Below are 25420 nucleotides of genomic sequence, written 5' to 3'. Positions count from 1 at the left end.
CTAACTCACCCAGCGTGCTCTTGAAATTCATTTCTGCAGCATAGCCAAGAACCTAAATAAAATCCAGTAATGTATTTAGCGAGTCAGTTCAGGAGTTTTTTGGTGAGTGAAACTATGGCCTACAGCTTGTATAATGCCTTCCTTTGGTTCTCTATTTTAAACGGGTTCATCTACAAGCCCCCATAGGATGTAATCCCGGGAGGGAACGGGTTGGGGCTCGGGAATTCTCTGCATCTGTGCTGCACGCCCCGCCTTGTTAGATCTAACACCAGTTAGGAGGGATGGGGCACAGGACAAGAGCTCACTGCACCGCCCTGTCCTCAGGGCCAGTGACCAGTTGTCTTTTCCTGCCCTCTCCCTTAGAGGGTGCACAACAGTGAGGAAGAGCTGGAAAGCAGAGGGCTTACCCCTCCCACTGGGTCTATGCCTTTGCAAGCAGCTTTCCTATCTGACCACACCCACCTACCTGGGAGAATGAAGTAGGAAGAGGCAGGCAGAACCAAAATGGATACCATGGGAGTTCCTTTCTCCAGGGCAGTCACAAGCCAGGATACCCTTGCAATTTCTAACCTTTACCCATGTTTTACCTTTTTACTGAATTTCTCTTTACAGGTTTGTGTTAGGATGCTTTGGTCTGTTTTAAAAAATGAAAATGAAAAGTGCCTTTGTTTAGTAAGAAAGTTTTTGCCTCAGGAACCAAAGCCTGTTAGCTAGAGCAATTAACCTCTCAGACAGTAAAGTCAACTAAGTTTGCATTTAAAAATTCTGGAAGGATAGGAGGAAGAAGCACAATTTGGCTTGGCAGCTTCAGGTTGAAATCTAGTCAGTCTGTCTCCCAAGTCTAGGACTACCCTGGGAATGTCCGGCGGCAGGGGCTCTGTGATGTCCTGGGGTGGCGGGAATCAGAGAGCAGCCCAAACTTTCATGAGATTTAACTCAGGAATTTCTGTTTGGGTCAGTCTTGGACCCTGGAAAGTAGGGGTGCTAAAAACCAGAGCAGGAAACTGAATGGCTCCCATTCCTTGGGCCCATCCATTCAGAGAGCAGTCATATATCTCCTGGGACAAATGTCTCAGGTGCTTTGATTTGGGGCCACTTCTCAGGCCTCCCAGTTGGCTTGGGGTCATTGATCTGATATCCGGAATCAGATACCCCCAAGACCTACACACAAGGATGCTTGTGGGCCAGTTAAGCCCTGAAGATAAAAATTCTGAGGATGTTGTGACAAGGCTTCAGCTCCAAATTGTGTGCAGCAATGAACTGTAGTCAGACTGTGACTCTGGGATGCCAAAACGGTTGACTAAAGGGTGCTTTTTCATTCTTCCTAGAGTAATGGGTGCAGTCTCTAGCCTACCAGAAAACTCTCCATAGGAGTCTCTTAGCAATCATTAAATTCTACCTACTGCTTGTCCATGTGGCCACAGTATAGCTGAGAACAGCCTCTGTATAGAACCTTGAATTCCAGTTAAACCAGTGTAAAAAACAACAACACACAAATAGATCTGAGACCCAGAAACCTCATGTTGTGTTTTCTTAAAAAAATGAGAAAATAAACCTCAAACTTCTCAGTTTAAACTCAGTTGTGCCTATAAAAGGTATGAACAGTGATCAAAATAAAAAACACCTCATGTACCATCAATTGAGGTCAAAGAGTTCCTTGAAATGCTAAAGGTATAAAATTCTTCTGTTTTAATCTGTGCTTGACTTTGTGTTCAAGTTTAGAATCTGTGTTTAACTTTATCAGTTTGCTTGTGCCTAGGAAATCAGATTTGGGGTTCACCTGTTACAAATTGGATAACAGTGAAAGGTAACCTAAAATGAGTCTTTGAGGGTCAATACTGTCTTGCTAGTAGATTTAATGTTTAAATCACAAGTGGAATTTATTTAATTGCTAGAAAAGCAGAGAAACTTCACAAAGTTGTGCAAGAGATAGACTTTAGCATTGTCAAACTCTCTTGTGCATTCAAATCAGGCCTTAAATATACTGCAGGTTGCCTCTCCATATGAGTTATTGGCCAGGTTGGTCACTGACCCCTAAAACAATAAATGAATCTACTACATCTCTGGTTGTGCTCCTGAAGTCGATGGAAACTACGTTGCAGTTTCAAACCCCTGCAGCAGCCAACGGTGGCTCGAGATAGGTATACAATGGATATTGCCTCCAGACTGGCACTGCTCCACAGTGCCAGAGAGCACTATGCACCAGGCCAGTGGAATACTGGAAACTACACTTCTTAGCTTCTCTCTATGATCAATGGTGCCATGGCTTGCTCACTGTGTGAAGAACATACCAAGTGGAGCCATAATCACCAGAGTACTGTGAGTAGAACTTTAATACAAATGGCATTATGGCCTGCTCCCATGGAGGGATAACATGTAAAAACCTAGAATTTGAATCTATTAATTGAAACTCAAAGAGAAACTTACGCATTGAGTAGTACATTAATTAGTATTAAGTACTGTACCTATACACTATTCTAGATATATGCCTGATAATTATAGTGATATCTTTTCTATTCTAGATCATATGTAGAGGGACATTAAACATATCCAAAGTCCTGGTAAACTTCATTTTCTAAATAGTTAATAAATGTCCTGAATCCAGGTCTCCCTCCTAACCGATATTAAAGTTAAAGGAATTTCCAAACTTGGTACACTAATCCTGAATGAAAATAGCTGCCCAAGAAAGTGCCAGCTCACCAAAAAAAGCACCTGACAGGATGTATGAATGCCAATCATTGGATGACCTGAAATACCTCTTCAAGAGACAAAGCTAAGTAGGGTCTGTGTCAAAGTCAGCTATTCCCTCTAACTCTAGCCCAAATACCTATTGCTAGGGGGAAAACAAACCAAACATGCCTTAAAGAAACCTTGTCTGTTTTCATCTCCTTTAGCTTAACTAAAAAGGGCAATGCTTCTTCCCATTCTGCTGAAAGAAAAATACTCTTTCCCATCATCTTTGGGAAAATGCAGCCTTTATAAACACCTGGCCTTTTCTACTCCTGTGGTCCAGTGCTCTCTTAGTGGGACCATATAGTCTCAAAATTCTAATCAAGTTTATTTCTTTCAGGATCAACATCTTGTTAGCCATATGGGAACTTCATCCAGCTTCATACAGGATGCCAGATCTGTCTTCCTTCAATCGAGATAGGATAGCAGGGTTCTACATCTTCTCAGGAGGGTCTTCTGCCCCAGCAGTAAGTAGCTACAGAACAAAGATCATCTTCCTTCAGCACCCCTTTAAGATTAAAGGTGTAAAACTCTCTGAGGGGGGAATGAAGGAGGCTAGTAAGATAGGGAATAGACAGATCTGGAACCTGGCAAAAAGTCCACATGGACATCACTAACCCCCAAGATGGCTGCTGGAAGACCCCCACACCCAAAATTCTGCTATCCAGAACAAAGGCTTCTTCTGGGAGCAAAGAAAAGCCCTGGATGTTCTCTAGGGACTTTATCAATGGGTCCTCATTAAGGGATTGATGGGTGGGGTGATCAATCAAAACAGCAAACAGCGGGAACCCGCCCCCTGCCATTAGGAAAGGGGTGGAATAATTAATAGTTTATAAAGCAGACCGTGAGGCCTGAGAGTGCTCTCGCCCTGTTCTCTTGCCTCTGAACCTGTTCCTGCCCTCTGCACACTCCTCTCGCCATTTTTCCTCTGCCATGTGGCCACGCAAGTAAACCTGGGGAGTTATAATCTATAATGGGGAATTGTAGCTTGTAAATCAGCCCTCTTTATCTCTTTTCATTCCCTTCCTCTCTACCTGGGACCCCTGCTCTGTTACTCTCTCCCATTTCTCTTCCCTCCGTACCTGAATAAATTACTGACCTAACTCACCATGCGTGCTCTTGAAATTCATTTCTGCTGCATAGCCAAGAACCTAAATAAAATCCAGTAACAAATGGATCAGATTATATCAGATAAAGCATTTAAATAAGCACTAACAAGATTATCAGATACCTGGGTTGTTTTTTTAAAAAGCTAACTTTTTCACTTCTCACACACGCATTAATTCCTGCAAACTTGATGTGAATTGAAAAACAACTGTTGGAATGGTAGCACGCTTTTATGGAGGTGAACGTGCAGATTGTTATTTCTGCCCACAACTGAATCAAATAAGGATATGAACTGAAATTTCATTAGTAGTAATAAAATAATTTTGTGTGTCGAGGCCAGCATTTAAAAAAAAAATGCAAAGACGCTATCAGCGCATTTCACTTACTTAAGTATCCTTTGACGAAGTTTTTGGTCAAGCATATGTATGTAGTGTACGTGTGTATATGGGGTCTCGAAGTAAAATATATTTCTTAAAATGCATCGGGGTAAAACAAATTTGCAAGTGTCTCCGATTCTGCTCCCCAAAGCCTGCTGCACCGGAGAGGGTGCGGGTCAGTTGCGGGTCTCAGAGGGGTGCCTCCTCCCCTGCCTTATAGTACTTACCAAGGAGTCGCTCACGACCAGCACCACATTAGGTGCCTTGGGCCAGGCACGAGCTCCCCCACTCTGCCCACCTGTCATAGGGGCCCGTGCCATCAGCGCTGAAAATGCGACCATCGACGCCCACAGCAGCAACATCGAAGGTAGCGGTTTGAAATCAGCGGCTAGTCGCTGGGCGGTCTGCTTCCTTTCGGAATTCCCTCCAGGGGAGGATAGGGCGGGGACCCGGTTCACCGATTTCCTGAGCTTGCAGTCTAGTCTCCTAGCTCGCTTCACTCACCGAACTACAATTTCCATCAGGCTCAGACTCGGCACATGCGCAAAGGAGTAATCCCCGGCTTTACCTCGCGTTAAGACCTTTTAATCCAATACCGAGCTAGCTATAGCTCAGACTCTTCCAGTCACCCGAGCGATTTTTGCGGAATGCGCATGCGCTCTATTTCCAGGCTTGGCGTTTGTAGGCGAGAAGCGTCTGTTCCAGGTGGGCTCTGGTCTCTGTCGCTTTTGCAGAAGTTGGTGTCGGCAAGCGGTTTAAATGGCACCTAGAGAGAGAAAGGATTGGGGGTCGGGGCTACTCGTGCTTCCTTAGAGAAGCTTGACTAAGTGTTAAGCGAGAGCGTGATGATGAGGTGGCGGCTCGTCTGTCACTTAGTTGGATGGGGCGGTTCTTTTCTTTGTGGGGCCTCTTGCTGGACCGTCTGAGGTGCGATATGGTTATCTTGGGGTCCCCCAAATACTTCCTCAAGGAAATTTCTAGCCTCTCTCATCTTATTGCCTCTTTTTGCCCCTGTAGTAAGAATTTATTGCACCCCCGAGGTGTGAGGAGCGAGGCCTAGTAAGAAATTTCAATTCTAGGAGGGGTGCATCTAGCTAAGGTGCATCTAGCCTTCCGAAAGCAAAGGAGAGAAATGGAACGGAATCCCCGAAGAAGAAATGTTGACCTATACGTGTTTGACTAATTGATGTAAATTCAGAATACTGTTGCTTTGCTGCTGAAAAATTACTGGCCCCTTTCGATTGTTGAGTACTTTGAAAAAGTCTATAAGAAGCAGATCTTTGTCCCAAAGCCACCTTTTTTTTTTCTTTTCATTATCATAGTTTCTAAACATTGAGGCTTAGAAAGGTTAAATGACTTGCCCAGCGTTAAACAGGGGATTAGTCTAAACATTCCTGAACTCCAGCGGTTGGTGCTCTAACTCACTATAATATTGTTTCAAGTTAATTACAAAGTTTCATGGCAATATATTGAGCTTACTCTCTACTAGTGAAGCAGAGCCTACCTGTATTTAGCTTGCTAAATAGCTGTGGGAGCACACAGAGATATAAACAGTAATCCCTCCCTACAAGGAACTTAACACTTTCCAGAGACAAAACTAACATACATGAAGTAATAGTAAAGTATGGATGGTAATACAGGTAGGCTCCCTCTTGAAAGTATATGTTTCAAATATTTGTTTTGAGTTAATTTGGGATGTAGATAACATTTTTACCATAGAAACAATGTTGACTGAATTTAGATTTATTAAAATGATATTTAATTTATATGGTTTCTGTGGTATAGTACTGTTTCTGTGAACTGTATTTACTCCATATGGCCTTGTTTCCACAGGAAATGTTCTGAGTTCCTGGTCAGGATGACAGGAAAACATCTCCCCCCATCCCCTTTCCCCCGTTGGCAGTGTCAGTGGGAGCAGGTGCTGAAGTGGATTGGAGCAAGATAGATATTTTAGAGCCTCAGAAACATAACACTTTTAAGAGGCTTCTGGTCCTACTTCCCATCTGACATTCATTTTGTCCTACAGCATTCCTGCTGAGAGGGCTGCTCAGCCTGTGTTTTTTCATTTCCAGTGATAGAAGCACACTTCCTTTGAGCAGCCCATTCCAATTAACCCATACAGGCCTAATTATTAAAAGTTCTTTTATTGAGCTGAAATCAGTCTCCCTCTACTTTAAACCACTTATTGACCTATTTCTCTTCATTTTTACATGTGTAATCTCTCCCTATCATCAACCCTCTCCCCATCCTTTCCCAACAATTACTGTTTTCCAGGCTTTCCCCAGTTCCTTCAGCTACTTCTCATATGATTCCAGGTTTCTTTTCATTGTTTTCATTACTCTTTTCTGGACCTGCAACATTTTGCCAGCCAGTAACTTATCAGAAAAGGTACCTTTGAGCAGTATGTGTTTACATCACTTTGTGCGTGTGTATGTGTATATGTATTGTAGTAAAGATATTGGCTCCATTACATATATATATATATAAAAGTCATCAAAGATTTGTTAAGTTAGGAATTGCTTACTTTAGTGAAATACTTAACCCTGCAGTTCAGAAAGGTCTTTTATTGAAAGTCTTAGTCCAGATTTTGATTCTCTGTAGTTACTTGAATGTCCAAAATATCAGCATCATTATATTCTGCCTTAGGAAAAGGATTGTAAATGTGCAATTTGTAAATATGTGGAATAAATTCAGTATTTTCTTCAACCACTGTGATTCTGTGAAAATTTATCGAATATCCACAATGTACTAGACACTAGGGAATAAAAGAAAATAATAGCAATAGTGTTTGCTCCCAGGCAACTTTCAATCTAGTCATGGGGAAAAAATACACACACCTGTACATTTAATGACAGTATAAAAGGTATCAAAATGTACAGTTTACTATAAAACGAACAAGCAAGTAAGCAACAAAACTCAGAATATCCCAAATTGTACTTTGGAGAATAAGTATTGTTAATTGAAATAAATGTTCCATGGTCACATAAGTTTCAGAGTTGCTGGGTTTAACTATTTGTTGGGTCTTTACTACAGGACTTCTCAGAATGCTATATACATTGTGACTTTAAAAGAGTGCTGTATTCACAAAAACTTAGGAAAGCATCCATTAACATCTTTAAGTGTGCTAATGTTCCTTGGAATACAATTTTGGAATAAGTTTTATAAGTATAGACTAGTGTGAGATTGTTCTGGAAGACTTTATGTTTGACACTTAAAAGCAAGAAGGCTCACTTTCCATTCCTTGTTCATCCATATCTGCCCCAGATAATCTTTGTTCATTTCCAAGTTCTAAAGTAGCATGTTTTTCTCACTTTAGTCAATTTTTCAAAATGACCTCCATTCTTCAATGAAGCATTCTAGATTAATTTTGTTTGATAGAAGCCAGTCTGAGGTCACCGTCAAAAGAGCCTTAGAATTTGTAATTGTGTAGAATTTGTGTTAAAATTTCAGAGGGCTATTTAAATGATTTTTTAAATGTTAAAGTTTTCTGTTTTCATTAGATTACAAATTAGTTACATGATGTGGGCACTGTTTTACATATTTATACCCTTTTATGGCTTTGGACAGGGTTCAATTCAATGCAGATTTAGTGCAGGTTGGGAGTAAATAAGTGTCAATGTCCTATATTCAAAACAAAGTAGCATAGAAATAGTTGATCTTTTTTTGGGGGGGAGGGGGGAAGGAGTTCAGTTTTATACTTTGAAGCTACTATATTGAGCTTCTGGAATGTTTTTTCAGAATCTTTCTGATCTCTTAAGGAACTTTCCTTTTACATTTTAAGGCTATGAGAGGACAGTTTAGATTAATTCAGAAATTCAGAGATTAAGATTAGTGTCTCTCTGGGAAAGAAAAAATACAAATACATTGTACATAATATTCTCATGCTTTAAATTATGAATTACAAAAATTCAACATGAATGTGATGTGTTAAAAATTCAGGAGGTTTTGGATTGTGAATTTCATCCTTTTTAGGTGAATAGCTATCTCATGTTTGTTTTTATTTAATTTAGATGGATAAAGAGTAAGGAATAATCTGATAATCTATTCAGAAAGAAGGTAGTGTTGTAGCATAGAGAAGTCGGGTGATCGCGGTATGGAGGGCCAGGGCACAGGACTCTTCTGAGAAGGACAGTTTATTAACAGCCAGCTGGCCCGGCAGACTTCTGTCCAAAGACCAAGCCCTGAATAGGATTTCTTGGTCCCTTTCATACAGAGGATGTGGAAGCTGGGTGAATAGGGAGGGGGCATCAAGTGGCACTTTTATGCAAAAAGGACTTTCTTTGTTAGTTTCTTAGAGTTTTAGGGGTTTGTTTGGATACCAGGTAGGTTTGGATTAATTTATGGCCCACATTCCCATTCTGTCTGGATGTAAGTTCGAATACATATTCAGTCTGCATGCTTCCTGAATATTCAAAGCCTATAGAGCCTATATCACTTAATTGGCTTTCCGGAAACTAGGCAAACTTGGATATAGGATTAGATAAATTTGAATTAATGCACAGGCCATATTAGTAGAGGTGGTGGTAAAAGAAGACAGAGGTAGTGATAATACTAAAAGGTAAGAGTCTAAATGCTAAATAATAATTAATGGAATGAATGGCCAATGTTAGTTATGTTAGACTCTAGGTCATCACAAAATACTTTTAGACGTTTGTTCTTAGATTTATAGGTATGTTTTTCTTTTCTATAATTAACCTGTTACCATTATTATTGTTTTCCCCTCTCCCTTTTTTCCCTCTCGTCCTCTATCCCTTCTCCCATCCTCTTCTGGTGGCGGCTCCTCCTCTTCCGCCTTGTGTTTACTTCTGTATGTATACAACTGACTGGAGCTTAGGGTTTCATAGCTTAAAGTGAGAGTGAGGGCTTATCAATTCATTTAATTGTATTTTTAGCTTTGCAGTATATGATTGTCTCTTTGACATGACTGTCACTTTCTTTTTTAAAGAGCAATTGTTACTATTTTTCAAGCTTGATTTATGTTGGATACAAACTCTTTTAGGTTGGTAGTAGAAAAAACTTTCATAAGTGGAAATATACAAAATGAATGCTCTTATTTTAAAAATTCAGTTGCAATTGAGGAGGAATAATGGGAGAAGAGGTATAAGGGGAGAGTGTTAGTAGCTGGGGCTGTGGAAGAATGTTAATAAAACTTGCAAGAGAGCTAGCTCTTTCTTTGAAGAGTTGGAAATGATTGGAATGGAGGGAAATAACCCCCATAGAGGAGTGTAGGGTTACATGGAATGATTTTGCGTAGCAGGTATTTACTCTGTGAGAGGAAATGAGTTTGGATGGCCCCTAGTATATGATTAATGCTCAGTATAGGTTTGTTTAGAAAATGAGTGAATATAGAGATATCAGTAAATATGCTAAGTGAAGAAAGAGGGTGTCAATGCTAGCATTTTATGAGAAATGCCAAATCAAATGAAAAAGAAATAGAAAACAGGATAGAAATGTTCTTCTGCAGCTAGAGGACTTGTAACAACATATGGAGATATATATGGATGTGCAAAGGTATTGAACATTAGAATTGGTTACCAAGGAAAAAAAGAGATTATTTTTAAAGACTACTAGAGATAATCTACAATTCAGAAATAATTTAATGGCTCCCTATTTACTGCTATATTTACATCCAAACTTGTCCGTCGGACTTTCTGTTATCTGGGGCTCTGCTTTACCTGTCCAACCTAATTTCCTTCTATTCTTTAGTAAGTCCCTTATGTTCCATTCTTCCTGGTTTTCTCTTTTGTTTCCTACACATCTATTGCTATTTTTTCTCTCTCAGAATTTGCTAATAAAATTACCTCTGTTTTTCCTTCCATTCTTAAAACTGACTTCTCCGTCTAGTAGCCTATAATTACTTTATATCACATTCTTTTCTTCTCTGAACCCTTAATGCACTTTTACTCAGTATCCTTAGTTTAGTAGTTGGTTCTCTGATTCACATGTATTAGGTTTTTGTCTTGATTTAGATTATATTCTTTAGAGCAATGACTTTCTTATTCTATTTCTTTTATATCCTATGCAGTGTATACCTTGGGAGCTACATGTACCAGTGCTCATTGTTCTTTGTTTGGATGTGGTAGTGTTGTGGAATTTAAGAGAAGTTCAATTATTTGAGTATAGAGAGGCCAGGACTCAGGAATGATTTTGAGAAGGAAAAATGGTTTATTGACGGCCGGCCGGACTCGGGAGCTTTCAGTTTGAATCCCGAGCCCCGAACAAGATTTAGATTTTCAAACGTCTTTTATACAGAGAGGAAAGGCCAAATGGTCCCTTTGTTTCAGTTCTCAATAGGCTTCAATTAGCATATATCTCTTTCACATCTTAGGTAAGCTTTTAGCAAGGACTCCAGACATTTTAGATAAGCCTTGGTTTTTGCATTTCCCCTAAATACTTAAAGTTTATAGCCCTTGCTTTGTTAAACATTTCCTGGGACTGGAGCCTGCTGGTCCCTAAGAGCAGGACTGCAGCCTCTTACCATTTCACACCCACAAGTCAAACAACTTAGTTATCTCTGAAGAGACAAAGAGCCTTCCACCCATAGCCCACATCATTCCCCCCTTTCTGCCAAAGATTAACTTGCTAAGCTTTGGCATAATTATTGTTGTAGCTATGAGGTGGATGACTGTTTGTTGTCTTGACTGATTATTTATCAGTCTTTAGTACAGCATCAAGGACCGTTTTTAGAAGTTTAGAACTTTTCATTCTGGACAGCAGAATCTTGGGCAGGGGCCTCCCGCAGTTATTCTGCTGCCACTGGCACTCACGTGGATTTCCAGTCAGGTTCCAGATCCATCTATTACTTTTATTTTACTCTTAAAGAGTTTACACCTTTAATTTAAAAGGGGTGCTGAAGGGAGACGATCTCTTTTCTGTAACTGCTTCCTGCTGGCCATGGGCTGTAGTCATTGCCTAATAAGGTGTAAAACTCTTTAATTTATTCTAACTGGAGGAAGATGGATCTGGCATTCTGTACGAAGTTGGATGAAGTTTTCATATGGTTAATAAGATGCTCACTCTGAAAGAAACAAACTTAATTAAAATTTTGGAATACCTGTTTTTAAAAAAGGGCACATTGGATTACAGAGGTAGACAAGGTTTAGGTGCCTATAAAGATGGCATTCCTTAAAAGCTGGTGGGAACAGCATATATGTTCTTTTTTAAGTTATCCATCTTTAGAGAGAAATTGCAACAGACACTTAGCTTTGTCTGAAGACACATTCCAAGCTGTTCAATGATTGACACTCATTCGCTTTGTCAGATGCTCCTGGTGAACTGGCACTCCTTGGGCAACTGGCTTCACTCAGGATTAGAACACTAATTTGGAAATATTCTTAGTTTTCACCTGTGGGAGTGATCAGAACTACAGAATAAAGATTTTTACACCTTGGTTTTCATTGTACAATTTCTAGCAATTTTGACTTGTTCAATAGGTGACTCACCATCAGCAAGCAAGCCTCACTTTTGCTAACTGAGACTGGCTGAGACTGCCACCTTATTCTATAGACATGTTATTAACTGTTTAGAAAATGATTTTACCAGGAATTTAACATGTCTAATATACTTCTGCACTTGATCCAAAATAGAAAAGATAACATTACAATTATTAGGCATATATTTAGTACAGGATAAAAGTACAGCACTTAATATTAACTAATGTATTACTTAATGCATAAGGATTCAGAGTTGCCATTATTAGTTTTGAGTTTCAGGTTTGTAATACTTTACATGTTATCTCTCCATGAGAGCAGGCCATAATGCCAATTGTGTTTAAGTTTTACTTACAGTCTCCTGGTATCATGGCTCCACTTAGCATGTTCTTCAACGCAGTGAGCAAGTTGCAGCATCCTTCCAGTATTCCAGAGATTTTCCAGTATTCTACTAGGCTGGTGCATAGTGCTCTCTGGCACCATGGAACAGTGCCAGTCTGGAGGCGATATCCACTGTACACTTGGCTGTACCGAGTCATTATTGGCTGCAGGAGCTTGAAACTGCAATATAGTTTCCATCAACTTCAGGAGCAGAACCAGAGACTGATATAGCACATATTTTCAATTGAGGGGTCAGTGACCAGCCCAGCCAACAACTCACATGGAGAGGCCACCTGTAATGTATACAAGGCCTGGTTCGAATGCACAAGAGTTTGACAATGTTAAAGTCTATTCCTTGTTTTATATATTTTAAACAACTTAACGCAATACATATATCAAATGACCATCTACTTACACAATTTTACTATGAAGATAACAGTAGGTACTTCACTTTAGTAATAGAGGAAAAATATTATTTTTCATTGTTAGAATGAAAACAGAATATTTCCAATAGAATCAAGACAACCTTTTATTACCATTTACTTAAATGTGTATTTTGCAGTGGCCTTCAGACAGGTTTATTATCATGAAGTTATTTCTGCTACCAATACCAATCTAAGTTTCTTTAGTTAACAATGACTTCTACAACTAGAACTATTTAAACATTTTCAGTTTGGAAGATGTTTCACAAACTCTTTATAATTGACTATAACTGCATTGACTAGACACCTCATGTTTAAATAAACTTACTAAATTACAATTACCAATGAAAGAAATTTACTCTTTATTTAAGAGAGCATATCTACAATCTTTTTCCTTTAGCCTAATTTCACCAATGTGAACTTACAATTTTCATTACTGTAAAGATTTTGTACATATGTTAATTTAGTTTATAAATTAACTATGGGAGATTACACTCAAGTTAAATAAAATTGAAACCATAATAGTTTATGCAAGGAATGTTCTCTTTTTCCCTTACAGGAAGCTAAAAACTTCTTTCCTGTGCTCGCTTCGGCAGCACATATACTAAAATTGGAACGATACAGAGAAGATTAGCATGGCCCCTGCGCAAGGATGACACGCAAATTCGTGAAGCGTTCCATATTTTTAAAAAAAAAAAAAAAACAAAAAAAAAAAACAAAAAAAAAAAACTTCTTTCCTTTAAGTTATCAAAATTATTAAATTAAAAGCATACTGACCACCAGGTTTTAAAACACATGCATACTGACTACCAGGTTTTAAAACACATTACACAATTACTTAATTTTTTAAAATCATAACCCAGGAAAGATCTCTCCATAGTTTTTATGGACTTTCCTTTACTTACTGAAATTTGTTAATAGAGCCACTAATTACCTTATTTTGTTGGAAAGAAATCTTCTGGAAGAAAATAAGGCTCACCAGATTGTGGAGAAGAAAATACTTTATTCTCAATCTTGCAAGAAGGGGCGCAGAGCCAGATATGGCTGGTGCCCCGAACAAAGAAAAATGACACAATTTATACCCCTAAGCCTAGCATGCAAGCTCTTCCTGTTTTTCCATAGATTGGATACTTCAGAAGTTACAGCTTATCTGAGATTTAACTTTCCCACGCAAAAGTTTGATTTAACTGCTTCCTCTATCACATTCCAACCATTTTAGTTTTTACCTGCTCCCCCCTTTTTCAAATAAGGAATAGAATTTAGTGCTGAAATGGCACCGACTTAGTTAGCTCCTTCTTGGGCATCCTTCCACTGCCCATAGGACTGGCCTAAACTGGTCTCCTCCACTGCTGTCCAACCCGGGAGTGGGAGACTGAGGCAGCAGGCCGCCGGGTTACATCAACATTTTTCTTCTGTGAAAATTAACCTAATCTTTGTGTGTTTTTTTTTTTTCCAATTTATGGCTGACAAAGGTTTAAACTGGGAAATTACCAGGCAAACTGATTCTTAATTCCCTAGCCTAGTAGATAGGTTTAATCTGCCACACCTAGTCTTGCCTTAAAAGCTCTTGCAAAGAGGAGGCCCTTTCCCAATTGTTTCCATAATCAGATTTCTGACTTTTTCATCCTGCTTAGTTCAATTTGGGCTTTAAGAATATTTATAAATATAACTGCATATTTAATTTTTAACAATTTGAGCAAATAGGCAGACATGAATAGTTTGACACAACAACATGACTTTAGTTACTTTAAACTTTTCAAAGACTTTTGAAACTCTTCTTAATTTGCACTATGACCATGCAGTTTACCACAAGAATTTTCTTTCTTACTTAATGGATTGTAATAACCAAAATGTTCTCAATGCCTTAGCACCATTTTGTTTTAGAACTTTATATTTTACCTTGAAATTAGCAGAATTTTGGATAAGCAACAAGATTAGTTTTATATATATTTACTGAGGCTATTTGAAGCCTCAGGGAGACAGACTGCTTTCTCTCATGAATTGCCACTCTTAGGAACACTGACCGTCAAGGCAGGAGACTTCTCCCCCTCCACCCCCCTTTTGATTTTGGAGATAATAAAACTCCAGTGGCCATTTAACCTTATTCTATCAGGCAGCAATTTATTTAGTTTACACTTGAATTCATGAGAGAAAGGGTTACTAATACCAGAAGAGGAGACAGTGATGTCCCAGCTCTTCTCAATTATGAAATAACCACAGGCAAAGGCAAAGGGCGAGGTTAGGCCTGAAGCAACCATAAACAAAGGAAAGGTTAGTGTAGAATTTACACTTAAATAATAGTTTCAGGCTAAATTCACCCAGCTATAATCTCAGTTATTGTCTTTCCACTGTTTTACAATATAAATGCATTTATAAATGATTTTAACTCTTAGTTACAGTTTTTATTAATTTTTTAAAACCTATTAATTTTATAACACCTTTAAATACCTTTCATTCAACTTATAACATATTAAATGAACTTAACCATTACTTTAATTTTTCCTTTAAAGTGAAAGAATAAATCTCTTGCAGTTAGTTTGAAATAAAAGGCTACTTTTCAGGATTTGATTTCTAGAACATAAAATGTTCTTTTAAAAGAGGTAAGACTCTTCTTCAAACATTGAGGATATGATGAGGTTAAAGCACAAGAAGCTATTGATAAAATATTTTCTTTGTATATTGATCTTACTCAATTTAATCATAAAAATTTCCCTTCCACAAACCTTCTACACTTTCAGTATTCATTCAGGTTCTGTCCCACACTCTACTCTTTCCAATAATCAATCATTTTATCTTAGGACAAAATCATCTTCTGTTGCCTTAACAATAAAAACACACTCCATATATCCCACATACTAAGTTACCAGGCAAACTTCTTGCAACATATAATTGCCATTAATACTAAACAAGTTTGTTAAAATAATGAACTTTTATTCACTTTAAATACTTAGTAGCATGTAATACCAGAAACAGTTTTTTTGGAAGCAAGTTGGCAGGGGAGATTGGCTGCCGAATAAGTTTGTTATAAAATTGCCTTTTATTATTATTATTATCAATTCAGTTTTGTTAAATAATGACTTTCTGCAATTAGCCACTTAAATACCTTAAACAATGCTTTGTAAAACTTTTATATTTATACCCTTAACACAAAGTTTACCTTCACAGAACATTCTCTTACTTAAGGTTACTACAATACCTTCTAAGAACCTGAGCAGAATGCAAACGTATTTTGGCTTTGACACCCTAAGGAGGGAACTTTACTGCATTTATTCTGATTCTGCTTTTCACCTCCTTCACTTCCCCCACTTCCAGGCAGTCGGGTGCACAACAAACAGGAATGCAGCTTATGAATAGAAGGGTGGACTCACTGGAAAGGGGCAAGCCGCTCCCCCCTTTCCAGCTTTCAGCCAAAATGGGCAGACAGAACCTACTCAAATTTGGCAACTCTCCCAGGAACCCAGCCGCCCTGACTGGGACATTCCCAACAGACTTGGGTGCTTGGCGCGGACACAGATGGCCTCCAAGCCGGGGCAAAGGGCCAGACCAGAGACAAGACACCAGAACATGCACAAACATCTAGACTCCTCAGCTTTTGCCCCAGAATCATTTCACCCCCTTGCCAATGGCAAGGGAGGGCTCCAGCTCAGCTGTAATTCTACTTCATGTAAGGACACAACTCCAACACTAACATTGAGCTGACACAGACAGAAGCACAAAGGTCACTAATCTGACTCACAAGTTTATATATTTATTTTCACCACGGCTGCCCCCACAGCCATCACAAACCTCAGAACACTTAACATTTGGTATAAAGCAAATTCATTCACAAATTAGCACCATAACAAAAGATTTCAGCTAGACTTTTCCACTGTTTAAACTTTACACCCAGACCAAGCTCCACCAGAAAAGCCGATCCATTTTCCTGTAACCAAGTTTTGTTTTCCTTAATCTAGACCAATTTCCAGGATATTAGGACTCGAACCTATAAATACCCTTCCTATTAAAATCGAGACTCCACTCCTTTAGTGGATATAAGACCAGTACCAGATTCTAACATGCAGTTAGACAAACCCAAAACACCAAGGCTTTTCCCCGGTTTTCCTCCTTTTCCCAAGCCTAGAGAGAACGGCTTCCCCCCAGCCTTCTGGGGCTACTAGGGTTCTCTCGGGAGGTGATCAGCCTCCCCTTCCTAGCAATTAAAGCTAGGGCCTTCCAGACTCTGCTCACCCGGGGAGTCTTACCTTCTTCCCTGTTCGGAGCTCTTTTTCGTTCCCAGAATCTTTCTCTTCAGACCTTCCATTGCCCCTTGATTTTGTCGGGAAGATTCTGGTGGAGCCCACATCTTTTCTGGATTAAATTTAATCCAGGGGCGCCCAGATTTGGGGTTCACCCGAGTCCTCCCGGCTTCCTCGGGGATTTGGAAGGGGCAGCAAAATGCTACCGTCTCTGGCCTTCATTTTTATCCCTTCGTGGTTGCCATTAATGTTGTGGAATTTAAGAGAAGTTCAATTATTTGAGTATAGAGAGGCCAGGACTCAGGAATGATTTTGAGAAGGAAAAATGGTTTATTGAGGGCCGGCCGGACTCGGGAGCTTTCAGTTTGAATCCCGAGCCCCGAACAAGATTTTCAAACGTCTTTTATACAGAGAGGAAAGGCCAAATGGTCCCTTTGTTTCAGTTCTCAATAGGCTTCAATTAGCATATATCTCTTTCACATCTTAGGTAAGCTTTTAGCAAGGACTCCAGACATTTTAGATAAGCCTTGGTTTTTGCATTTCCCCTAAATACTTAAAGTTTATAGCCCTTGCTTTGTTAAACATTTCCTGGGACTGGAGCCTGCTGGTCCCTAAGAGCAGGACTGCAGCCTCTTACCATTTCACACCCACAAGTCAAACAACTTAGTTATCTCTGAAGAGACAAAGAGCCTTCCACCCATAGCCCACATCAGTAGCACTTAAGTGTTGAGTAATGGAAAAGATGGTGATTTTAGCCCTGGAAAATTGGTATTCCTCTGTTGTTTTAAATAGCTTTATTGGGATATAATTCATATACCATGTAATTCACCCACCTAAAATGTACAATTCAATTGTTTTTAGTGTATTCGTAGATATGTACAACCATCAGCACAGTCAATTTTAGAACATTTTCATCACCTCAAAAAGAAACTCTTTACCCCTTTTCCCCCATTTCTCCCTCTATTTCCTCCTCCCTCCCACCCTCATAGTAACCACTAATCTACTTTCTGTCTCTATAGATTTCCTTATTTTGTAGTCTGCGTGAATGGAATCATATAGTGTGTGGTCTTTGAGAATTTGCTTCTTTCATTAGCATAATGTTTGCAAGGTTTATCTATGTTATAGAATGTGTCAGTTTTTCATTCCTTTTTATGGCTGAATAAGCGATTGTGTGGCTATACCACATTTTATTATCTATTTGTCTGTTGATGGGCATTTGGGTTGTTTCTACCCTTTGATTATTATGAATAATACTGCTACAAACATTTGCTTTTGTGTGGACATATATTTTTCATTTCTCACTGTCTATGAGTAGAATTGCTGGGTCATAGAGTAACTCATGTTTAATCATTTGAGAAACTGCTAAACTGTTCTCCAAAGCCTTTTAGATTCTCACCAGTGATGCATGAGGGTTCTGTTTTCTCTGCATCATTGCCAGTACCTCACATTATTGCCAATACTTATCTTAATTTTTTAAAAAATTTGTAGCCATCCTAGTTGATGTCAAGTTGTATCTCATTGTGGTTTTGATTTGCATTTCTCTGGTGAATAAAGATGTTTACCATCTGAAAAGGAACATTTTTTAATGTGCTTATTGGCCATTTGCATATCTTCCTTGAAGAAATGTCTATTTGAGTCATTCTTCTGTTTTCATTGGGTGATCTGTCATTTTATTATTGAGTTATAATAGTTCTTTGTATATTCTGGATCCAAGTCCCTTTTCAGATACATGATTTGCAAAAATTTTCTCCCATTCCGTGGGTTGTCTTTTCACTTTCTTGATAATGCCCTTTGAAATACAAAGTTTTAAAATTTGATGAAGCCAAAATATTTATTTATTTTGTTGCTTGTGCTTTTGGTGTATAGTTAAGAATCCTTTGCCAAATCCAAGGTCATGAAGATTTACACATAGGATTTCTTCTGGGAATTTTATGGTTTTAGTTCTGATTGGTCGCTGATCGACTTGAGTTAACTTTGTATTATTATGTGAAGTAGGAGTACAATTTATTTATTTATTTATTTTTCGTTCTTTTTTTCCTCACCTCTCAGTAGTAAGATGCAATTTAATTCTTTTGTATGTGGGTATCCATTTGTCCAGCATCATTTGTTGAAAAGATCATTTTTTTCTCCATTGAATGGTCTTGATAACACCCTTATTGATAATCAGTTGATGAAAGACATCTGGGTTTATTTCTATATATATATCTATCCTTGTACCAGTATAACACTATCTTAATTACCATTACTTTGTAGTAAGTTTTGAAATTTGGAAGTGTAAATCCTTTGCTTTGTTTTTCTTTTTCAGGATTGTTTTGGCTATTTGGAGTCCCTTGCAATTCTATATGAATTTAGAATCAATTTATCTATTTCTACAAAGAAGTCAACTCAAATTCTGATAGTCTTATGAATCTGTAGATCAGATTGGAAAGTATTACAATCTTAACAATGTTAAGCATTCCAGTTCATGAATATAAGATGTTTTCCCACTTATTTAGAGTTTCTTTAATTTCTTTCAACAATGTTTTATGATTTTCACCTCTTTTGTTAAATTTATTCCTAAGTATTTTTTTATTTTTGATGCTACTATGGATGGAATTGGTTTTTTTTTTTTTTTAATTTCCTTTTTGGGTTGTTCATTTAAAGTGTATAGAAACAAAGTTGATTTTTGCGTATTGATCTTGTATCCTGTAACCTGCTGAACTCCTTTATTAGTTCTAATCATTTTTTTAGTGAATTCCAGATCATGCCATCAGCTGATAGAGAAAGAGAGAATTTTAGTTCTTTCCAGTCTTCATGCCTTTTGTTTCATTTTCTTGTCTACCTGCCTTGACTGGAACTTTTAGTATAGTGTAGAATAGATGCAATGGGAGAAGACATCTTTATCTTGTTTCTGATCTTAGGGATCCAATCTTTTACCATTATGTATGATGTTAGCATGGATTTTTCAAGAACATCGTTTAGGAAGTTTCCTTGTTTCCTTCTGTTTGTTTTTGTTTGGTTTTATTTTGAAACTGATTTTGTTCTTTTTTAACTTGAACATCTCTTGCTTTTGGACTTAATGTTTCTTTTTACGCCTCTTTATTGTCCATATTAGTTTCATCATCTTTGATGTTGTCTTGCCCTATTTAGTCTGCAGGTTTTTCTATCAAAGGAGACTTTGGATTGAGAAATTTAATGTGAAATCAGCATTGGAGTTTGTTGTCTAATACAATCAAGATTTGTAGACTACAAAAAAATTCTTCTGAAGTTTGTACCTATAATTTTATTCCAAGATAATTTCAGCTCAGCTTGCAATTTCTAAAATAAGCATATGAATTATGTTTCTTTAAATTATACAGTTATTATAACTAAGTTAAAAAGTCATGTTTCTGCCTATTCTGGGAATCAGGCTCTGACTGCAGGTAAATTGATTTTATGAAATCTTAATTTTTATATTATTTTTAATGCCAACATTTTTTAAGTCCAAGGATTGCTTTTTTTAATTTCCTGACTTCTCGTACTACTTTGGCCTTGTCCATCTACCTCAGTCTCATTGAATATAAAGTGATCCATCTTCTTATTTTACTTTACTGCCATGAATACCTAGATTCTATAGCTTCTTAAATATTTACCCAGCTTTGTTTTGCCTTCTTGATGAGATAGAGTTAAACTGAGTTGTCTAGAAATACAAATGCTTCTTTTTTTCACAATTGAGTTAATTTGACTTGTTTACTGGTTAAACCAGAAAATGTCATGAAATGTTAAGATGTGCCAATTTACTTAAAATTAAAGATATTTTGTCTATCAATTGAAATATTTTTATGGCTGAAATTTTGCACCATTATCTCTTCCTTTAATAATGAATATTGTGTTTATTTCTCTTCAGAGAAAGTGGTGATCCTATAGTAATCCTTTATTGTAAAGAAAGTTAATATCCTTATGTACATTTTAAAGATGCTGGCATTAAAAAGAATGGACAAATGGCATTCTTAAATTCACACAGCATAGTTACTAAAATTATTGTTTCATTTTTTCTTTGTGACTTGGGCTTATTCTACTGGGTCTTGCATAGTGTGGAATAGGAATATAAAGGTATGTCTTCTGAGTCCTGTTCCATAAGATAATGTGTGTTTTAGCCTAGTATATGAGCGTGATTATAATCCAAATACAACTCTATTGCAATAAAAATTTATTCGTCATCTTCTGGATATCCATGCCCACATGGATCTTACATTCTAGTGTGCTGGGAATAGATAATAAATAAAATAAACAATATATAATTTGGTGGTTGGTGGGTATGGGGTGGTTGGTAAGGAGAAAGGCCAGGTTAAGTTTCACCCAGGAAGTGACATTTGAGTAAAAACCTGAAGTGGTGAGGGAATAAGCTATGAGTATATTAGGGGGAATAGTGTTCCAGGTAGAAGGAATCACAGGTGGTATTTTCAGATGGTTAAGTTTGTTGGAACTCTTATGGTTAGAGGGGTATTGTAGTTCACTCAGCTTTTTATTTTGACAGAATGTCAAGCAAGGAAGTGAAGACTGCTCTAAAAAGTGCTAGAGATGCAATCAGAAACAAAGAATACAAAGAAGCTTTGAAACATTGTAAGGTAACCTTTTTTTCCCCACAATAAAAGTATGTTACTCTTGACAAGCATCATCTGTTTGTAACAAGTGAATCATTTGCTGTTCCAATATAACAAAAGTGGAAAGGACATTTTATAGAACCATTACAGTGGTTGGGCTAATACTCCCAATTAATAGGATACACTACTTCTGCCACACTTAATTTTGTCTTTCTTTTTTTTTTTTATTGGTAACTTACCAAAGCCAAGTTCTGAAAGCCTGAATATGTCCTAACTGGGAAGTGGATGTGGCTCAAGTGATAAGGCCTCAGCTTACCATATGGGAGGATCTGGGTTTGATTCTTGGGGCCTCCTGGTAAAAGATAAGAAGAGAAAGCATGCCTGCGTGGTGAGCCAGTGCCCACACAAGTGAGTCATGCAGCAAGATGATGATGCAACAAAAGAGAGATGAAGGGGAGAGTCAAGGTGAAGCGCAGCAGAGACTAGGAACTGAGGTGGTGCAATTGACAGGGAACCTCTCTCCACATTAGAGGTCTCTAGGATTGAGTCTGGGAAATCCTAGAGGAGAAAGACAAGAAGAAAAGAAAAAGGGAAATAGATACAGAAGATCACACAGTGAATGGACACAGCAAAAACAACAGGGTGGGAGGAGGGAGAGGGGAAAAAATCTTTAAAAGAAACATCATAAGTATCTTTTGATGGGTTGTATTATGGAACACAATTGTATGTAAAAGTTTTCATTCTTTCATGGTATGTTGACATTCTAATTCTATTTAGTTCATAGCTGGGAAAAATCAAGATTCTAAAGCTCCTTTGTATGCCCATGGGAATGTTCCAGTTGAGGGAGAAACTGATAGGGAGAAATAGAGGATGGTGGCAGGAGCAAAGTACTTAGGTAGGTGAGAAAGGGTGGGATCTAGAGCTTAAATGGAAGGCCACTGATACTCTTTCATCTTAACAGTATGAAAGATATATACAGACCCATACCCTGTCAAATAAAGTTGTAGATTTGGTGTTGGGAAGATGAGAGTGTTTCCCTTTGATGATTTACATTTTCTCTTTTTCTCCCTTTCTCTTCCCCTTCCCTTTCCTCTCCGCCCGCCCCCCCTTCCCTACCCTGCTGTTTTTTTTTTTTTTTTTTTGCTATCTGTGACCGTTTCTTGTGTGATCTTCTTTATCTCTTTCTCTTTTTGTCTTCTCATCTTCTCTAGGATTCACCAGGATTTGATCCTGGGACCTCTGATGTGGAGAGAGGTTTCCTGTCAGTTGTGCCACCTCAGTTCCTGGTCTCTGCTGTGCTTCACCTTGACTTTCCCTTTTGTGTCTTTTTTGTTGCATCATTGTCTGCTGGGTGACTCACTTGTGTAGGCACTGGCTCACTGCGCAACCACTCAGCTTGCTGCGCAGGCACTCGGCTCACCATGCATGCCCTGGCTCACCACGCAGGCACTCGTGGGCACTTGACTCACCACGTGGGCACTCGGCACATGCAGGTACTTGCATAGGCACTCATCTCGCCATGTGGGCACTCACATGGCCACTCGGCTCACCATGCAGACACTCTCACAGGCACTCAGCTCACCATGCAGGCACTTGGCTTGCCATGTGGGCACTCAAATGGACACTTGACTCACCACAGGGGCACTTGGCTTGCCATGTGGGCATCCACTTGGGCACTTGGCTTACCACATGGGTACTTAGCTAACCGTGTGGGCATTTGGCTCACTACGTGGGCACTCGGCTCACCACCCAGGCATTCTTTCTCTTCTTTTTCACCAGGAGGCCCCAGGGATCGAACCCGTGTCCTCCCATATGGTAGGCGGAGGCCTTTATACTTCAGCCACATCCGGTTCCCTACATTTTCTTTGTGAAGTATAAGCTGAGAGTGGGGTACAAGTTGCGTAGGAGGTTTGAGATGAAAGAAGGTATGATGAAATAGTTGTCATTCAGAGTGGGAAAACAAATTTATTTGTAAAACATGGTAAGGATTACCAGACCCTAGTGATTGCCGTTTGAGGTTTCATGTTGTAAAATTGAAATTAGTGAGCTCAGCTTGTGTAGTTTTCTCTCTCCATGTTCAGCTTTTCATTGGTGAGGGGTGATGAGGTTCAGTTATGGATGGTGAGAAAGATCAGGGAAAGATTCAAAGAAGCTGAGAATGTGAGGATGTTTGCGAAGGTGTGATAGTGGTTTTGTGTCCTGCTGTCTAAGCTTGGAAAGGAGGGATGAAAAATGAGACATGAGGTGATAGATATTGGAAAAAGTGGGTGGGGACATTTAGTTGGAGATAACATAGGTTAAAGAATTGTTACCATGGGGCCATTAGAGAAATTGAACTGGGAGAATAAGAGGAAGTCAGAATAGTAGCATGCTGGAAGTATAGAGTTTGGATGGCTGAGTAGTGTGGAAATTAAGTAATTGAGAGGCCACAGTGTTCACTGGGTCATGAACATGAATGTTAGAATGATAATAGGAATTGAGGTGAAGAGGAAGGAGAAAAAATCTTCCCTGAAGGAAAGGAGAGTTTCCAGGAGGTTGATAGATGGTAGCAACAAGAAGGATACCATCAGGTGGTATAGCTCATTAGCTAGAGCTTCAAAGATGCTAGGTTTTGAAAGAAGAAGGAGCAGAAAATGAATATAGGTGATATATGAGCAAGGAGAACCTCTTCCTCATGCCCTGGTCCTGTGATATGTGTGTAATAAGAGAAAGAAATAGGCTGCAGCATGTACTATCTATAGGGGAACAGTCAAGTTCCATTGAGGCAGAACTTGGTGCAATTAAGAGAAAAAGTTGAGCATAGAAAAGAACTTGGATGGTCCAGATTGGAGGTTCCAGAGGGTACAGGGAACAGTTTTGGAGAGTGACAGTAAGAGAATTGGGTAAGATGGGGGAAAATACACAGCAATATGGGGATGAGAGCTTGAAGGATAAAGGATGCCCTTATGAGGTTTAGATTTCTAGCGGCAACTGAGCCCACAGGGATGTGAGGCTGTGGTAAAACCAGTCCTGCCAAAGAAGTTGGGCAGTCCTTTTAAGCTGGGAGAGGACAGGGGTGGCAGACAGGCCAGGGCTGTTTCCTTCAGTACTGGGCTCATCTAACTCATGCACATATGATCTATGTCTATTATTATAAACAGCAGTACGACAGCAGTCTTTTTTCTGTAGGTTTTCTACAAAATTCAGATGTGAATTCAAACAAGTAGCTTATAATTTATCATGGAGCAACTCAACTAGAAAACATAAAAATAGGGACCTATCAGAGTCCAATATCTGAATACCTATGTGTGTAACTCAGAGTGTTGATTGCGAGTTAAGTGGATTTTTAAAAAAAGAAGTGTTGGATCTTAGTGTTGCTGTGGTTTGTCTGATCACTGCCTTGTCTGTCTGTATGCCTTTATTACTCTATGAGCATCTCTTCAGGGAAGCATTTTCTGAGTTGTGCAGAATTGACGATTTTTTTCTTTGTTTTCTCTGAGAAACTTATATCTATTTTTACCACATTGTTGTAAATATTTCCTTAAAAACCTTTTCTAGATTCTGAAAACCTACTCATGAGATAGTAGCTATTTAATGATTACTGACTGGCTTTTATCATTTGTTAAACAGTTATGTATCAGCCATTGCACTTGGAGTTGGGAACACAAGCACAAATAAGGCCTGGTTACTATTTTCAGAGCTTCACATTGGTAGTTTCCTCACTGTTAGACTTTTTTTAGTCATTGGGTAGATTGGAGCTTATGCTGTATTATGGTGAGAGAGTGGTAGAAATGTCTGTGGATGCATATAAGCCTGGTAAGCAACTCAGAGAAATATTTTTTTCTAGGTGTATGTGAATATGTAAGATGCTAATTACATTTTAGCTAGTGGTTTTATTTTTCTTTTCCTAGAACATCTTTGCTTTCTGCTCCAAGCTATTTATTTTACCTTAGCAAGTAGCTCTTATTTCTGAAAGCATTATCCCAACATGTAATTTTTATTCTAGATGACAGGTGTTGTTTAAATATTCATTGCCACTGTTTATTAAGAACATGTTTGGTACAGTCAATTGGGGTGAATTTACTTTCCTCGCTTATAATTTCAACGGATAATTCAACTGTTATATGGGGAAAACATTATTATGGTGAAGGAAAATATTGGAATGGGAAACAGTGAAATGATATGGAGAACAGTTTT

General features: G+C 38.5%; 2 protein-coding genes and 1 non-coding gene across 8 annotated transcripts in view; 2 read left to right on the top strand and 1 right to left on the bottom strand.

The window, feature by feature from the left end:
• The window catches only part of ARSK (arylsulfatase family member K), a 44904-nt gene extending 40175 nt beyond the window's left edge, over positions 1-4729 (bottom strand). Inside the window, exon 1 of one of the 3 annotated variants that reach the window (XM_004470647.3) lies at positions 4442-4729. In XM_004470647.3, coding sequence (XP_004470704.1) covers positions 4442-4576 — 135 coding nt within the window. In that variant the 5' untranslated portion in view covers positions 4577-4729. The remainder of the gene's footprint in view (positions 1-4441) is intronic. The other 2 variants (XM_071209051.1, XM_071209052.1) reach the window with 2 other exon arrangements.
• A 99-nt stretch (positions 4730-4828) lies between these two features.
• SKIC3 (SKI3 subunit of superkiller complex) overlaps positions 4829-25420 on the top strand; it is a 130085-nt gene continuing 109493 nt past the window's right edge. The window contains exons 1-3 of one of the 4 annotated variants that reach the window (XM_058276328.2): positions 21489-21652; positions 22456-22737; positions 23024-23059. In XM_058276328.2, coding sequence (XP_058132311.1) covers positions 22666-22737; positions 23024-23059 — 108 coding nt within the window. In that variant the 5' untranslated portion in view covers positions 21489-21652; positions 22456-22665. Of the gene's footprint in view, positions 4920-21177; positions 21269-21488; positions 21653-22455; positions 22738-23023; positions 23060-25420 lie in introns of those variants that run through there. The other 3 variants (XM_058276327.2, XM_058276330.2, XM_071209053.1) reach the window with 3 other exon arrangements.
• Positions 13028-13134, top strand: LOC131275632 (U6 spliceosomal RNA). Its single transcript, XR_009183097.1, has one exon. It is a non-coding gene; the product is annotated as a U6 spliceosomal RNA (small nuclear RNA).

Source organism: Dasypus novemcinctus, chromosome 2 (genome assembly GCF_030445035.2).
Source record: "Dasypus novemcinctus isolate mDasNov1 chromosome 2, mDasNov1.1.hap2, whole genome shotgun sequence".
Lineage (NCBI taxonomy): Eukaryota > Metazoa > Chordata > Mammalia > Cingulata > Dasypodidae > Dasypus > Dasypus novemcinctus.
The sequence above is the reverse complement of the archived record's forward strand: the minus strand, read 5'-3'. Positions and strand labels throughout refer to the sequence as shown.